Source organism: Orycteropus afer, unplaced genomic scaffold (assembly GCF_000298275.1).
Source record: "Orycteropus afer afer isolate SDZICR_OR568_19922 unplaced genomic scaffold, OryAfe1.0 scaffold00084, whole genome shotgun sequence".
NCBI classification, from domain to species: domain Eukaryota; kingdom Metazoa; phylum Chordata; class Mammalia; order Tubulidentata; family Orycteropodidae; genus Orycteropus; species Orycteropus afer.
In genome coordinates, this window is record NW_006921671.1 from 5,331,106 (window position 1) to 5,348,862 (window position 17,757).

The following is a 17,757-nucleotide window of genomic DNA, read 5'->3' on the forward strand; positions in this document are numbered from 1 at the left end:
GAAGTAGGATTGCCCAACCTTCCTTCCGAGGAGTGGCTGGTGGGTTTGAACCGCCAGCCGTCTGGTTAGCAGGCAAGTGTCTTAGCCACTATACTGCCAGAGCTTAGCATTGCATAATACATGGTATTCAATTGTGTGTATGTACCGTAGTTTGGTTATCCATGACGGTCATGTAGGATGTGACCCTCTTTTGGCTATTGTAAATAGTGCTGCGATGAGCATGGGTGTGCATATATCTGTTCTTGTCCTGGCTCTTCCTTCTTTAGGAGTTTTACCTAGTAATGGGATTGCTGGGTCAAAAGATATTTCTAATCCCAGCTTTTTAAGGAATCACCATACTGCTTTCCACAGTGGTTGTATCATTTTACAGTCCCAGCAGCAGTGTACGAGAGTCCCTATCTCTCCACATCCTTGCCAGCATTTGTTATTTTCTGTCTTGTTGAACTTTGCTACTAGTGCTGGGGTGAGATGGTATCTCATTGTTTTGATTTGCATCTGTCTGATGGCTAGTGATCATGAGCATTTCTTCATGTATTTGCTGGCTGCCTGAATATCCTCTTTGGTGAAGTATATATTCATGTTTTCTGCCCATTTTTTAATTAGATTGTTAATCTTTTTGTTGTGTAGGTGTTGGAGTTTTCTATAAATTTTAGAGATAAGTCCCTTGTCAGTAATGTCGTTGCTGAATATTTTTTCCCAATCTGTAGGTTCCCTTCTTACTCTTTTGGAGAAGTCTTTTGAAGCACATAAAAATTTAATTTTTGGACAGTCCCGTTCATCTAGTTTGTCTTCTGCTGTGTGCATTTTGGGTTATACTTGACAGTCTATTTATGCCATAAATTGTTGTTGTTGTTGTTGTTGTTATGTGCCATCGAGTTGGCCCCGACTCATAGCGACCCCTCCTTGGCTTTCCGAGGCAGTATCACTACAGAAGTAGGATTGCCCAACCTTCCTTCCGAGGAGTGATTGGTGGGTTTGAACCGCCAGCCTTCTGGTTAGCAGTCAAGTGTCTAGGCACTATGCTACCAGAGCTCCTATGCCATAAATTAGGACTCCTAAATTAGCCGCCCCCCCCTTTTTTTTTTTCCCTTGAGGAACCTTATAGTTTTAGTTTTCACGTTTAAGTCTGATCCTTCTGGAGTTAGTTTTTGTGTATGGTGTGACGTACGGATCTTGTTTCATTTTTCTGCAAATAGATATCCAGTTTTGCCAGCACCATTTGTTAAAGAAACCATCTCTTCCTCCATGTAATGGATTTCAGCCCTTTGTCAAAAATCAGCTGACAATAGGTGATGAATCTATTTCTGGGTTTCCAAACTGCTCCACTGGTCTATGTGTCTGTCATTTACCAGTACCAGGCTATTTTGACTACTGTGGTTGTATAGTAGGTTTTGAGATCTGGGAGTGTGAGACCTCCTACTTTGTTCTTCTTCAGTAGTGCTTTGCTTATTTGAGGTCTCTTTCTTTTCTATATAAAATTAGTGGTTGGTTTTTCCATATCCTTAAAGAATGCTGATGGGATCTGGATTGGGATTACATTGAATGTATAGATTGCTTTGGGTAGAAATGACATTTTCACAATGTTCAATCTTCCTATCTACAAGCATGGTATGTTCTTCCATTTATGTAGATCTCTTATGGTTTCCTGAAGTAGTGTTTTGTAGTTTTCTTTGTACAGGTCTTTTATGTCCCTAGTGAGATTTGTTCCCAAGTATTTTAATTTTTTTTTGGTAGCTATTGTACATGGTATTGATTTCCTTATTTCTTTTTCAGCAATCTCTTTGCTGATGTAGAGGAATCCAAGTGATTTTTGGAAGTTGATCTTGTATCCTGCCATGATGCTAAATCTCTCAATTAGTTCCAGTAGTTTTCTTGCTGAGTGTCTTGGGTTTTCTATGTATAAGATCATATCATCAGCAAATAAGGGATTGTTTTACTTCTTCCTTACCAATTTGGATGCCTTTGATTTCCCTTTCTTGACTTATTGCTCTGGCTAGGACTTCCAGTACAATGTTGAATAGAAGTGGTGATAGAGGGTGTCCTTGTTTGGTTCCTGTTGGCAAGGGGAATGGTTTCAGTCTTTCTTCATTGAGAATAATGTTGGCTTTTGGTTTTGCAGATATGCCCTTTATTATGTTGAGGAATTTCCCTTCTATTCCTATTTTAGTGGAAGTTTTTATCAGCAATGGTGTTGGATTTTATCAAACGCCTTTTCTTCATCGATTGATATGATCATGTGGTTCTTTTCCTTTGTTTTATTTATGTGATGGATGGCGTTGATTGTTATTCCAATGTTGAACCATCTTTCCATACCTGATATAAATCCCACTTGGTCATGATGTATTTCTTCTTTTGATATGTTATTGGAGTCGGTTGGCTAGCATTTTCTTGGAAGATTTTTGCATCTATATTCATGAGGGATATTAATCTGTAGTTTTCCTTTTGAGTGATGTCTTTGCCTGGTTTTGGTATCAAAGTTATGCTTGCTTCATAAAATGAATTCGGGAGGATTCTGTCCTTTTCTGTGTTCTGGAATAGTTTTAGTAGGATTAGTGTCAGTTCTTCTCTGAATGTTCGGTAGAATTCTCCAGTGAAACCATCTGGGCCAGGGCTTTTTGTTGTTGTTGTTGGTAATTTTTTTTATGACCTGTTCAGTTTCTTCTATTATGAGTCAGTTTAAATTTTCCACCTCAGCCTCTGTTTAGGTCAGTAGTACGTTTCTAGAAATCTGTCCATTTCTTCTAGATTTTCGAATTTGTTGGAGTATAGTTTTTCATTGTTGTTGTTTTTGTTACGTGCCATCGAGTCGGACCTGATTCATAGAGACTCCTCTGTGGGTTTCCGAGGCAGTATCACTACGGAAGTAGATTGCCCCATCTTCCTTCCAAGGAGTGGCTGGTAGGTTTGAACCACCAGCCTTCTGTTTAATAGTCAAGTGCCTTTGGCACTACGCTACCAGAGCTCCCAGTATCCTGATATTATCCTTTTCATTTCAGTTGGTTCTGTTGTGATGTCAGCCATTTCGTTTCATATTCATGTTATTTGTATTCTCTTCCTCTTTTCCTTTGTTAAATTTACCAGTGGTTTGTCAATTTTATTAATCTTTGCAAAGAACCAACTTCTAGTCTTGTTGATTTTTTCTGTTGTCTTTTATTTTCTTTTTCATTTATTTCTGCTCAGATTTTTATTAGTTCTTTTCTTCTGGTGACTGTAGACTTTTTTGCTGCTCTTCCTCTAATTGTTGGAGATGTTGGGTTAAGGTGGTTTTTTTTTTTTGGTGTGTACGTTTATTACTATAAGTTGGCCTCTGATCACTGCTTTTGCTGTGTCCCAAGGATTTTAGTATGTTGTGTTTTCATTCTCGTTAATTTCACTTTCATTTCTTCTATTACCCAGTCATTTTCAGGGAGGGTGTTATTCAGTTTCCATCTTTGCTCTTTCTAGCCAGATATACTTTTGCTCTGGACATCAAGGCAGATTTATTGCTGTTTATAGCAAAGTTTAAAGGAACTAGAAGATACTTCATTAATGCTTTCTATTTTCCTAGGCATTCTACACATGTTGTAGTTGAGTAAAATATTTTAGGACCATTGTTTTAATAATATTTAAAAGATAACTATGTGTTTAAGACCCTAAAACCTAGATATACTCAATAGAACCACACTGGAAATCATTTCAAGAAACAGTTTTCTTTCCTCCCTTCTCTTAACTGTTTACTTTTACCAAAATCCAACTGTTAAAGGATGTCATCTGTGTAATAGTTTATATTTGAGTCAACAAACTCCAAGTATCTGTAATATTCTTAAATTGGCCTGTAAATTCAGGAGGGATATAATCAAGCTTTTGGCTCTCGTGGACTTGTTTTAATTGTCTTCAGCTTTAACTTGAACATGCATGTGAGCAATTGATGGTCTGTTCCACAGTCAGCTCCTGGCCTTGTTTTGGCTGAAGATATTGAGCTTCTCCATTGCCTCTTGCCACAGATGTAGTCGGTCTGATTCCTGTCAAAGAGAATATTGTCTGCCTTAACATTGTGTGCTACAACCATCCTAAGAGTCCTGCCAAAACTGACACTGCAGCTATTTTTCACCTAAGGGTAAGCCCCTAAATACCCTAGTAACTCAGAGCAGGCACAAAGAAGAGAACCCTCGTAGGAGGTTATAGAGTTCTGCACTGTGAAAAAATCATTATAGAGTTAAATATGTGTATATCATCTATCTATCTACCTATCTACACTAAAAATCTCCTTACTGATCTCAAGGCCCTGTTTCCATGGTGATTTTACACACAGTGCAGACCTTCCTCCTTTCATACAGTATAAACAGCAAGACACATATTAACAGAGCAGAGACATTTTAATAATTGCAAGTTCTTTAGGGAGACCTCAGACTCTTTACTGAGCCTATTTTGATGTACAATTTATGCATATTTGGGGATGTACATCACAGATGAGATAAAATAATTCATTTTTATTTCATCTTTCACCATGAGCTTAATGAGGTAGATAATATACTGGAGTCTTACAGCTCTACAGCATTATTATCCCTTATCCAGTAATATTTCCCTCAGATGTAACCACCTTCTACTTTTTCTAATGAACTGCCTTTGGGGGAAAAAAAAAGAAAGCAGGGGGACACTCAGATGAAGTGTAACAGACAAGGACCATGCTTTCACTAATTTTCCAGTCTTAGATGCAGATAGGTATTTTATTCTATCTTGAAGTGTGTTCAAGTTCTATATTTTCAGACATATATTTTCTCAATGGATGCTAATTTGATGTATGAAAATGTCCAGTGGTGTATTTCTGGTGTCCCAGAAGGCATATTTGTGAGTTTTTAAAAAGTAGCCCAAGTTCTTAAGTACATAGATTAAAGAAGGAGCATTAACATTGTGCTTGTCGTTTGTACTTATAAAAATGTCTTAATTTCATGTTCTGATCCTGCTAAATCACAGCATGCCTATTTACTTGCAACTATTTAATTATAGTTTAAGCATTGGTCACAAAATAATTAACCACATCTTATATGTCTCTACTTTCTCTAGTGAATTTAACTAATGTCTTCTTTCATTCTCCACTTAAAAAAAAAAAAAAAAAAACCACTGCCGTCAAGTCAGTTCTGAATCATAGCAACCCTTCCTTGGGTTTCCAAGGCAGTATGTCTACAAAAGTAGATTGCTAAATATTCCTTCCTTCCTTCTGGTTAGCAGTCATAGCAAATATTTTTTAAAGACATTCTTTTTATTGCAAGATTGCATAAATAATGTAAATTTAATAGATATAACCTTACCATACTAGTATGTAGTACTTTAATAATTAGGAAATGGGTCTTTTTATCTGAGGTCTAAGGGTTGTACATGTCTACATTTATACTTGCCTATATTTAATGTGTAAATTACCAATCTTCAGAGAAACAGTAAATAATATAAAATTATTCTGAAAATGATTTCACTTTCTTTTAATGCTTCAGAAGAGCTTTTAGGATCTCATGATCTTTGCAGACATCTATATGTCATATCTTTGGACTCCACTAAAGAAGTAGGAAAATCACTGGAAATCTTTTTTATAGTATAGAAATTGATTATTCTATAGCTCATGTTAAATGAGTCTCTTAGCAGCTTTTTAAAACTTTAAATTTTTATATTTTGCTTAAAAATCAGGAACAAAATTTATACCCCCTACCTTAATCATATTATTTACTTAGATAATTAGATTGGATTCTGGGTACATGAGAATTTAGTATTTTAGTGTTCTGGTTACCATTTCAATGTCATTTTCCATATTCTGTTTTCTGGGATGCTACATTTGAAAATATAAGTGTTTTGTTCTGTTTGTAAGAGTCAAGGAGTAACATTTAGAAGTAACATGTTATATTACATCTGGAGTAATTTTGTTTGACTGTTTGGTTTCACATTTTTTGATACGTTGAGATTCTGGTAAGTTGTATGGAACAAAGTATCTTGCAATTTGTACTTGCTCTCCTTGTTGTTGTTGTTGTTATGTGCCGTCGAGTCAGACCTGACTCATAGCGACCCCTCCTTGGGTTTCCGAGGCAGTATCACTACGGAAGTAGGATTGCCCAACCTTCCTTCCGAGGAGTGGCTAGTGGGTTTGAACCGCCAGCCGTCTGGTTAGCAGTCAAGTGCCTTAGCCACTATGCTACCAGAGCTCCCTTGCTCTCCTTAATGTTATAAAAATAATTCTCTTAAAGAAGAGTTTAAAAGAGCACAGTTGTCACGTGGTACGAGAGAAAATACTCCATTTGGTGAAAAGATTTCTAGGTGTATCTTTCTCTTTTCCTTTTAAAATAGTTTCTGACAGTGAATTAAAGGAGTCCGAATGGTGCAGCGGCTTGGCTGCTAACCAAGAGGTCAGCATTTCGAACCTACCAGCTGCTCCTTGGGAGAAAGATTGGGTCTGCTTCTGTAAAAATTCACAGCCTTAGAATCACTGTGGGGCAGTTCTACTCAGTCCTATAAGATCACTATGAGTTGGAATAAACTCATAGCATTGTGTTTGGTGTATGCATGTGTTTATTATTATTATTATTATTATTATTATTATTAGTGAATAAAGAAGATGGCAGAATAACCAGAACTCTTAGTTTTTGGTTTCCATGGTGATAATTTTTCAGATCCTGACACTGTACACCACCTGGTGTTTCCAACCCAAAAGCTTCGATGTATCAATGTCTCAGGTTTTATCTTGTGCAGAAGCTGAACCTAAGAATCATCTGACCTCTTTTTATTTTAAAACCAGTGCATATCTCCATGTATGAGATGCCTGGAGGTTGCCACAGTGGTACTTCAGTGTCTATAGTTTTTGTTGCTGTTTCACATTTGCTTTTCCAGTGTTCCATTCCTGGATGGAATAAAGCAGGCTACAGCTTAACTCTGATTTCATTCATCACCTTTGCAATAATTCCCAGCTACCCTAATTCCCTGGAAAACTCTTATAGTCTAGCAAGTTTTCTTACGTATTTTACTTAGTCCTTAATAAAACTCCTTCAAGAATTGCCACATAAAAATGGATAGAACTCTGGTAACTCATAGCAGAGGACTTACAAATGAAGCAGATCACTTTCAGTATCATCAGCCTGACAGAGACTCAGATCATAGTTCTACATATACCAGGGAAATCATATACAATCTGTAATCTTTACTGAAATTCCAATGTAAGAATTCAGAACTGTCATAGACTTTTACAACCTAGAAGTATACTGTCAAATGATGTATCAGGAGATAGGCTGCTAAAAACCTACAGTAAGAATGTCAGTGAATATTTCTGGAGGCTAAGCAAGCAAAAATCTTGGATTGAATTTTACATCAAGTTAAAAGTTTAGAATGCAATGGGATTTCCCAGTTCTCCCATTAGCCTTGTATTCACTTCTAAGCTGGCCTCCTGTATTAAGTGGATATTGCTTGGATGTTACTTCCTTTAGGAAATATTTCTGAAGCTCCTTTCAACACACACAGGTCTCTTCTCATAACTGTATTCTGAGAGGCTGGCCCTTAATAAATGATTTAAGGAAGGAAAAACTAATGAAAACATTGAAATCATTGGCATTGTGTATTGAACTCTTTAACTCTTTGAAGTGAGAGAGAAGCAGCATTCCTAAAGAAAGTTTTGTTAGCAACATAATGCTTAAATTTGAGCAAAGATAGATTTGTAATGAAGATTATCAGAACATGAGCAAATATATTTTGAAGATAATAGAGAAAAGAGGACATTTGAATTAATGGAATTAGGAAGAGGTGGCATGCTTAACACCACATAAATTTATTAAAAAAAAAAGATTGGAATGGGGAAGAAGGAGATTAGTTGCATTTTTTATTTATTCGTTCAAGTTCGAGATGGCTAAGTGGTCCAGTTCAAAATAAAACAAGGTAGTGGGAAAGGTGGGTTCTGCTGGAAGAATGAATGATCAGTTTAGATTTGTCTTCATTCATTTGGGAAAAGAATAAAAGAAGCAGATGGGTAGGAAATTAAAGGTTTTAGTGTTTGTACCACTGAAAACTGTGTAGAGTTTCTTTGATTGTACACAGAATAAAGTATAATATAAAAACATGGCCCTACCTCCAGAGATTTCATTACCAATTTCAGTAATATGGATACCATAAATTTTTATTTTAAAAGTCTGAGATATGGAAAATCTTTTTTTAGGTACTTAGCCACCTTCTCACTTACAGTATGTTAATCCTCTTAGAGCAAATTACCAAAGAGGTGAGTTTTCTAAGGGGCATTAAGGCCAGTTTTCAGTGTTTGATTTAATGTAGTAGTATATAAGTTAATTTGGGACTTGTAATCACTATAGGAACATTTGTGAAATTCAGGAAAATATACTCAAACTGAGTAATTTTGATTCATGTTAATACAGATAAGATTCAAAATGATTTACAGTTTCAGGTGAAAATAGTCTTGTCTTATCATGTAGATTATAGAATGTTATTAACAGATACCTGAATCTTTTTTAGAAAGTTTTTATGTAATGTTATCATTAAATTTAACTGATTAAACTTAACATCTTACAGATGTGCCGAATACCAGTGTAAGCAAACCTAGAGCTCCTGACACTGCCCATCCCAACACCTATCTCATCCGGACAGAGCAAGAACAAGGTGCCCTCTACTCACCGGAGCAGACATCTCTTCATGAAAGTGAGGGTCTGTTGTGTTATATTTTAAGCATTGGATTTTGCTTTTAGTATTTTCTTTTTGAGAATGAACATTAAAATGTATAATAAAGAAATTCCCTGCCCTTTCATTCCTGCAGGATCACTGGGTAACTCAAGAAGTTCAACACAAATGAATTCTTACTCTGACAGTGGATACCAGGAAGCAGGGAGTTTCCACAACAGCCAGAATGTGAGCAAGGCAGATAATAGACAGCAGCATTCATTCATAGCATCAACTAATAACCATTTGGTGAGGAATTCAAGAGCTGAAGGACAAACTCTGGTTCAGGTAAGCCAAACATGTCAAGATCTTTTTGCAGAAATACCCTACTAGTTGAGTATCTGTTGTAAGTATTCTGTGTTAAAAGTAAAAGTAATACATACAATTTTGAATTTATAGAATGGATAAAATAGCAAAATCATTTTACACCATTCAAGTCCATGATGTTAAGGGGTCTTTAGGCGTGAAACCTAAAAAATATATTGTTGTTGTTGTTGTTATGTGCCGTCGAGTCAGCCCCGACTCATAGCGACCCCTCCTTGGGTTTTCGAGTCAGTATCACTATGGAAGTAGGATTGCCCAACCTTCCTTCTGAGGAGTGGCTGGTGGGTTTGAACCGCCAGCCGTCTGGTTAGCAGGCAAGTGACTTAGCCACTATGCTACCAGAGCTCCTAAAAAATATATTAGCTTTTAGTAATTAGCTCCTATGAATGAATTATGATAAATTCCCAAACATAGGAAAGTAATTCTTCTGGAAGCAACAAGTTTGTCATGATGGGTGGAATCCATGAGAGTGCAGTAGAACTAAGTGGAATGTTTTAGTCTCTTCAGTATTTTGAGTTCCTAAAAGTACTATAGCTAAAATATGCCATAAAGAGTCATAGAGAGCACCTTTCTCACACCTGCATAGAATGGGTCTAGGTCATTCTCCCCAGTTTTTACCTTCATCGCTAGAATTATTCCATGAAACCAAATTTCTTACCATTTGCTAAAATATAAATATATTCCTGCTTTTAGAAAGTTATTGTGTAGAAACTTACCCATTCTGTTAAGTTAGAGTTTTCAACTTGATAGCCAAAAAAAACTAATACTGCATTTGTGCTTATAAGAAGTCCTTAGCTCTTCCCTCATTTCTACTTTAGTCACATCTGTATATCAGCATATGCCAGGTTAAGAGAAGTGGTAGGAGTCCTAAGCCAGCAGTAACCAGTGAAGATGACTGACTATCTGCCAGGGTTCCCCAGTGGTTTCTTAAACCTGGAAAATGACAAAATGATCAAAAAAGTTAAACTGAAAGTATACTTCTTACAGTGCGATATGGGAAGCGCTCCAGGTACATAGCATGAGATGAACACAGTGGTATTTTGGCATTTTCACTTAACGATTTAGAGGAAAAACTTGTAAGTAATTAGAAACATGAAACAGGAAATTTTGTGCTTGCAACAAGTTACTTCAAACTGCCTGCTCCGATCCTTGGATTTTATTTTTCCTCCTCTGTTGTGCTTTGGTGGAAAAGCTGAAGAAGCTTTGGACTAAATGCCCATAGTAGCTCAACTGCTGAGGGAAATGTCTATGTCAGCATGTCAGAAGTCATACTTTTGAACAGTAATTACCTTAACTATAGAAATTATCTCTTAATTTTCCCAAAATGTGATCATATTACCTTTTTAAAAAAAGAAAAAAAAAATGTGATAAATTTACTTATTTACTTTGTTTCTACAGCAGAATTATGTTGCCAGGGAGTCTGTAAGACGTATTTTGCAGGTAGTCTGGGCAACACATTTACTCACTCTCTGGCCATGTGTCATCCCATTTTGGTAGTCAACAACTCATAGGGTTTTGTTTACTTAGTTTTAGCACTTTGAGTGAATCCAAGCACAAATCTTAACTTTCCAAATATCTACTTATTATGAACCCCCTTTCATGGCTTTTGTTTATTTACCATTCCCGAGCTTCCACAGATCTTTCCACGCCTATTGCCTTCCAAGGGTTATTGAGCTTGAGCACACATGCGGTCTCAGAGCAGGTGTTTCAGCTAGCCCAGCTGCTCATGCCACCTGCAAGTAAAGCACACATATTCTTGTGACAACTGAGAGAGCACCAAGTCTTGATTTTACCCCTGCTTCTTATCACCACAACTAAAAATGTGGGGGGGCTGATAACACCTGCACTCTAGCAATCACTAAGGAGATAAACAGAATAGCTTGTTACTAAACTTGTAGCACAATGCCCTAGTGACTGTTGTCCTTTCTCAGCCTGTTTATCTTTATCCTGTGCCTGTTTCTCTCAGGCCAGTTCTCCATACTTCATACTTCTGAATTGTTACACAGGATTACGAAAAGGATGTTAGACCCACTGTTTGCAGGATTCTATAGATTCATAGATCTGACTCGACGGCACATAACAACAACAACAAATAGATTCGTAGTAAAATCAACCATGGTAGAAATTATATTCATTTTTCCTTCTTTTCTTTTCCTGCTGAAACAGATTTTTAGATGCCCTTATTTACTTATTTTTTTTCCCCCTATTATCCACCAGTTAAAAAGCTCATAGATAAAAAAGAATGTAGGGAGAAAATTGCTGAAATCACTAGAAGCCATACTGAAACTGAAGGAACAGATAAATTTGGCTAGAGTATTTGTCAGTCATGCCATCCATTGAGAGTAAACTCACAGAGGAGGACGTTGAACCCAAGTGCTATCCAAACAAATAACTATTCATTATGAACCCCCTTCATAATATTCCACAAATTTGAAAGAACACATTCCTTTTGTTAATGGGGCCAGCCCATAAGACTAAACAATCATAGATACTCCTCTAGATACATTTAGATCAATGTATTCAAAACATTTTTTTTTGTTTTACATAAATGCATTACCTTGGCCAAACTTTGAATCACAGGGAACAATGTAAGTACATTTCTCCAGTGACCCTTCACATTTGTGACTTGTGTGTAGCATTTGGCATAAAATATTTATTATAAAAATACGTAGGCCAGAGGGTGAAAATGCAAAGAAAAAGGAATGTTTGATGTTTTCAGATCTCTTTTTGTTCATTGATTTTAATACTCTGAAGTGGGAAAGCTGGAAATTAAACCACACAAACACACACAAAAAAAAAATAGAACAAGGAAAACTCCATGAGAAAAATTTAAGATCTGACTCTAAAGTACAAAAAGGAAAAGGAACTTAAATTCCTAAAGTAATTAGAGTACATTCACATTCTGTAATGAGCTATGTGCATTTTTTTATGTGTGTAATGACAACAGACACAAAACCCTGGATAAACCCGTTTTCTTTTTTCCCCCTTTCATCAGCCATCAGTAGCCAATCGGGCCATGAGAAGAGTTAGTTCAGTTCCATCTAGAGCACAGTCTCCTTCTTATGTTATCAGCACAGGCGTGTCTCCTTCAAGGGGGTCACTGAGAACTTCTCTCGGTAGTGGATTTGGCTCTCCGTCAGTGACCGACTCCCGACCACTGAACCCTAGTGTGTATTCCTCCACCACATTACCAGCCCAGCGGGCAGCCTCTCCATTCTCCACACAGAGACCCGCCTCCCCGACAGCTGTACGACGGATTGGGTCTGTCACCTCCCGGCAGACTTCCAATCCCAACGGACCAACCCCTCAATACCAGACCACCACCAGAGTGGGGTCCCCACTAACCCTGATGGATGCACAGACTCGAGTAGCTGCCCCATCCCAAGGCCAGGTGGGGTCGTCATCCCCTAAACGCTCAGGGATGACCGCTGTACCACAGCATCTGGGACCTTCATTGCAAAGAACTGTTCACGATATGGAGCAATTTGGACAGCAGCAGTATGACATTTATGAGAGGATGGTTCCACCACGGCCAGACAGCCTGACAGGTGAGTACAAGGTATAAGCAGTATATAAAGATCCAGGGGGGAAATCTTCCATGCAACCGTAGCTGAAACAGAAAATAATATGGTAAAACTCCCAGTTTTGTGTGAAAACTTAATACTGTGGACTTCAGGCTAGCTTGTCTTTCAGGCTTGTAATTCTTAATGCATAAAACTCAAAAACTCACTGCTGTTGAGTCAGATCCAACTCATAGCACCCCCTCCTTGGGTTTCTGAGGCGATATCACTACAGAATTAGATCACCCAGCCTTCCTTTGGAGGAGTGGCTAGTGGGTTTGGACTGCCAGCCTTCTGATTAATAGTCAGATGCCTTAGGCACTACGCCACCAGAGCTAATACATAAAGTTATGTAACACATTTATATCAGTGGAACTCTTCTTTGCAGTGAATACATTTATCCCCCTCAAAAGATTAGGGTTTAAAATGTGCTTTCTTTGCATTTTAGAATAATTGGCTGGAAATCTAAGCTGTTGTTTGTTTTGTTTGTTTATTAAATAAAAAAATTTCAGAGCCTGGTGGAATCCCTGAGACTATGGCCCCTAGCTGCCCTTCAGGTCTGGAATTGAACTCACTCCTGTAGCTTCCAGCCAAACAAAAACAGGCATATAAGCTGAACATTTATATTAAGTAGATATACTCCTTGGAGAGATCACTCATGGCAGAATAGAAGGGCTATGTATGCACAGGGAGACAGCATGGGTGGCAGGAGTACATGGGAGGGAAGGACACAGGGAAGAGATGGCTGTGGGGAAGAAGTGGGAGGAGAACTGTGGCATTGTGGGAGATTACAGTCAATGTCATGAGACAAAGTATACGTGAACTGCTGTATGGGAGATGAATTTGCTCTGTAAAGTTTCACCCAAATAACAATGAAATTAAAAAAAAAAATTTTCAGCAGCCAGACCTACTTATGCATTTAAGTTGTGCTAAAATATATTTTATTTAGACATACTTTAATGGTATAGAAAGAATGTAGATTTCCCCCCTTACTGCTTTGATTTTCACATCCAATGGGAAATGGACAAAACTTTGATTAATTATTTTCAAATGCCACTTGAATTAAATCAGAACGACACTTGGTCCCTGATATTATATAGCCATTCCCTTCAGGGTTTTCTCATGGAGGGTTCCCCATTTAATGTGAACTATTGTACTTATTGTTAAAATAAAATTTATCTTTAATAGTTTTTTTTTGTATTATATTTTTAAAGTACTATAAATTGACAACAGTAAAGTATAAAATGAGAGGAGAAAGTCTCAAGCTTTTCTTTTACCCTCACCCATTCCACTCCCAGTTAATGTATGTTTCAGAATGTTTGTTTACATATCTAAGCATACGTGTTACATACAAATGCACATTCACATTGTGTTTTCCTTTCTCCTATACTGATAGAATTAAATTATGTAATTTTTCCCTACCTTGCTTTTTCACTTAATATATCTAAGAGCTCCACTGCATTCTTTCTTAATAGATGCATGGTACTCCATTTTTATAGATGTTTTATAATTTATTTAAGCACTTCCATGTTAATGGGCATTTTGGTTTTTTTGTTTGTTTTTAGCTATTTGAAGCAATGAAGTAATAAGCATTCTTTTTCCTGAATATTAGCACATAGGTATTAGGATAGCTATGTGATTCATTTCTTGAAGTAGAATTGCTAAATCAAAATATATATGCATTTTTCGCTTTGCAAAATATTGTCATATCTCCCTCCAAGAAGTGTGCACAGATTTATGTTTCCACTAATAGTTTTAAGAGTGTTCCTGTTTCGGAGACTTCTGGTAAGAGAGAGGAATAGGCAGACAAGCTACACAGACTGTCTTCAACAAAGAAAAGAGAAACCAGTTGACAGAGATACCAAAGATAATCCTGGAACCCTGAGCTCTGAAAGGAACTATACAGAAGTGGATTAGGCACCAACTAATGGAAAAACCTGAACGAAAACAGTGACTACAGAGACTGTCGAAGGAGTGGACTGTCAGCTACTCTGACAGGACCAACAGCCTGAATATTTCCAAGTGGTGTCGGGACCTGAGAATTGACCTAAAGATTAATCCTGGTCACCAGGGGCTGCAGGGATGACTGCACTGGTGGCCTATGACTAGAAAGGGAAACAGCAAGGAGGGAGACAACCTGAGCTGTGGACTTTCTGCTGTTCGGAGGGTGCAGCCATTTTGATTATTTACACGTGGTGCCCATTTTGAATATTTAAAGTGACTGAGAATGCAGCCATTTTGAATGTTTATAAGCAGTGACCATTTTAGATATTTAAGGTGACCGAGAGGAAAGCCATTTTGAATCTTTACAAGGGGTGGCCATTTTGGATTTTAAAGTGACAGCATTCTCACTCCAATTCCAGGGACCTAAGAATAGGCTCTGTTTGCCAAGGATGGCAGGGATATACGGGAGGCTGACAATAGGAAAGGAGACAGGTGGTGAGTGTATAAGTGTTGCCAACTAGCAATTAGAGGAGCATAGCATAGTACCCTGCTTACGTAGATAACATACAAAGAAAAAAAAATCATGGACAAGTCACTCCAACATACAGTCACCAATTAAATGTAAACACAAATACGTTCACAATGCCTCAGAGTCCACACAAAGAAGCAAGATAATGCAGGAGAACCAAGGGACCAGATACAAACCCAAAACACATCCCTGAAGAAGATGCAGCATTGGAACACCCTGATAAGGAATTCGAAAGAATTATATTTAGGTACTTTCAACAAATTGAGAGATAGATCAAGGAAAATGCTGACAAAATTAAGGAGAACACTCTAAAACAATTTTGAAAGACAGTACAAGAACAAAATGACAAAATAAATGAGAAATTATAAATGATACAAAATCTACACACAGAAATCCAGAAGATTAATACTAAATTTTCAGAAATAGATAATACATTGAATGGGCAAAGGAGTAGAGTAGAATCGATGGAAGACAAAATTAGTGAGATTGAAGGCAAATACCTCAATACTTCTTTGGAAAGGGATCAGTCAGAAAACAGATCAAAACAAAATGAAGAAAGCCTAAGGTTCATGTGGGATACATGAACATCAAACATACACACATCAAAAGAAATAACCTATGTGTAATAGGAATTCCAGAACAGGAAGAGACAAATAAAACCACAGAAAAAATTGTCAAAGATTTGTTGGAAGAGAATTTTTCTGGTATTTTGAAAGATGAGACTATGTCCATTCAAGAAGTCCAATGAACCCCAAAAGAAAATCACCAAGACCAAACCATCATCAAATTCACCAAAACCAAAAACAGAAAAAATCCCCAAAGCAACATGGGAAAAATGAAAAGTTACCTACAAGGGGCAACCAATAAGACTAAGCTTGGATTTCTCAGCGGAAACCATGCAGGCAAGAAGACAATGGAATGGTCTATATAAAACCCTGAAATAGAAAAATTTCCAACCAAGAATTATGTACCCAGCAAAATTGTCCCTCAGATATGATGGTGAAATTAGGACATTTCTGGATAATCAGAGATCAAAGGAATTTGTTAAAACCAGACAAACCTTACAAAAGATGATAAAGGGAGGTCCTTTGGACAGAGAAACAGCAACAGCAAACAATAACTGACCATTAACACACATGATGACATAATCCAGAAACCAACCTAGATATAGAAGTATCCAAAGTAAATAAGCCTACAAAATTGTAAACAGGGAACCAGAGACATCAGTTGACAAATGAGGACAACTACAAATCAAAAAGAGGGAAAAAAACGGTGTAGGTACAAAACTTCTAGATAGTAGGAAAGTCAAGACAATTACAAGATAGAATGGACTGTTCTAAACTTGGGAAGAAAACTATACATCACAGGATAACCTCAAAGAAAAATGATAAACCTTCACATCAAAATAAAAAAAAAGAGGACCAGCACAAATATTGAGCAAATGCTAAAGCAATAGCAACAAAGGAAGTGATAACACGATTCATAAACAAAAAGAGCTCAGCACAGAAAATTATATGAAACAGAAGAAATCAACACCACAAAAAAGTACATAACAAAAATGACAGCAAATTCCTATTTTTCGGTAATTACATATCTGGCAAGTGACTTATCTCTAAGATTTATAGGAAACTCCAACACCTCAACACCAAAGGAATTAGCAATCCAATTGAGAAATGGGCGAAAGACATGAATAGACACTTCACCAAGGAGGATATTCAGGTGGCCAGCAAATACATGAAGAGATGCTTACAATCATTGGCCATCAGAGAGATGCAAATCAAAACAACAGTGAGATACCATCTCATCCCAGCACTGATGGCAAGGTTCAATGAGACAGAAAATAACAAATGCTGGCAGGGATGTGGAGAGATTGGGACCCTCATATCCTGCTGATAAAGTAATACAACCACTGTGAAAAGCAGTATGGCGATTGCTTACAAAGCTGAAATTGGAGATACCATTTGACCCAGCAATCCCATTACTAGGTAGGTATATATCACCTCTAGAGAGATAAAAGCCAGGACAGGAACAGATATATGCATACCCATGTTCATCTCAGCACTATTTACAATAGTAAAAAGATGGAAACAACCCATTGTTGTTTCCATCAACAGAAGAATGGATAACCAAACTTTGGTACATACACACAATGGAATGTTATGCAGCACTAAAGAATAACGTAGAGTCTGCAAAGCACCTCATAACATGGATGAACTTGGAGGACATTATGCTGAGTGAAATAAGTCAATCATAGAAGGACAAATATAGTATTAGTTCATTGTTGTGGAGGGTCAAGGAAAGATTTATATATGGTGGGAAACTTTCTTCGTTGGTTGCCGGGGGGGGGAGGGAAAAAAAAATGAACCAAGGCAATTTAGTTTTATGTATTTCACTGTACATAAATTATATTTCAATAAAATGCATTTTAAGAAAAGAAAAAGTGTTCCTGTTTCACTGTACCTTCACTACACTACAATTGATCGAAACTTTTCTTCTTTTTCAAATCTGATAGTTAAAAGCTAAAAACTGTATGTACATTGCTGTTTTGGGGGGACTTTGCTGAGTTATGACTGAGGTTGAGATTTATTATGTTTGTTGTTTTTATATGCCATCACATCGGCTCTGACTCATAGCGACCCTGTGTACAACAGAATGTAACACTGCCTTGTTCTGCGCCAGCCTCACCATCCTTGCCATACCTGAACCCATCACTGCAGCCACTGTATC

At 37.3% G+C, this 17,757-nt stretch overlaps 1 protein-coding gene across 1 annotated transcript in view; it reads left to right on the plus strand.

The window, feature by feature from the left end:
- The window catches only part of PKP4 (plakophilin 4), a 307,598-nt gene that overhangs the window by 208,414 nt on the left and 81,427 nt on the right, over nt 1–17,757 (plus strand). The window contains exons 4-6 of the mRNA XM_042781077.1: nt 8,530–8,655; nt 8,771–8,961; nt 11,993–12,545. Coding sequence (XP_042637011.1) covers nt 8,530–8,655; nt 8,771–8,961; nt 11,993–12,545 — 870 coding nt within the window. The remainder of the gene's footprint in view (nt 1–8,529; nt 8,656–8,770; nt 8,962–11,992; nt 12,546–17,757) is intronic.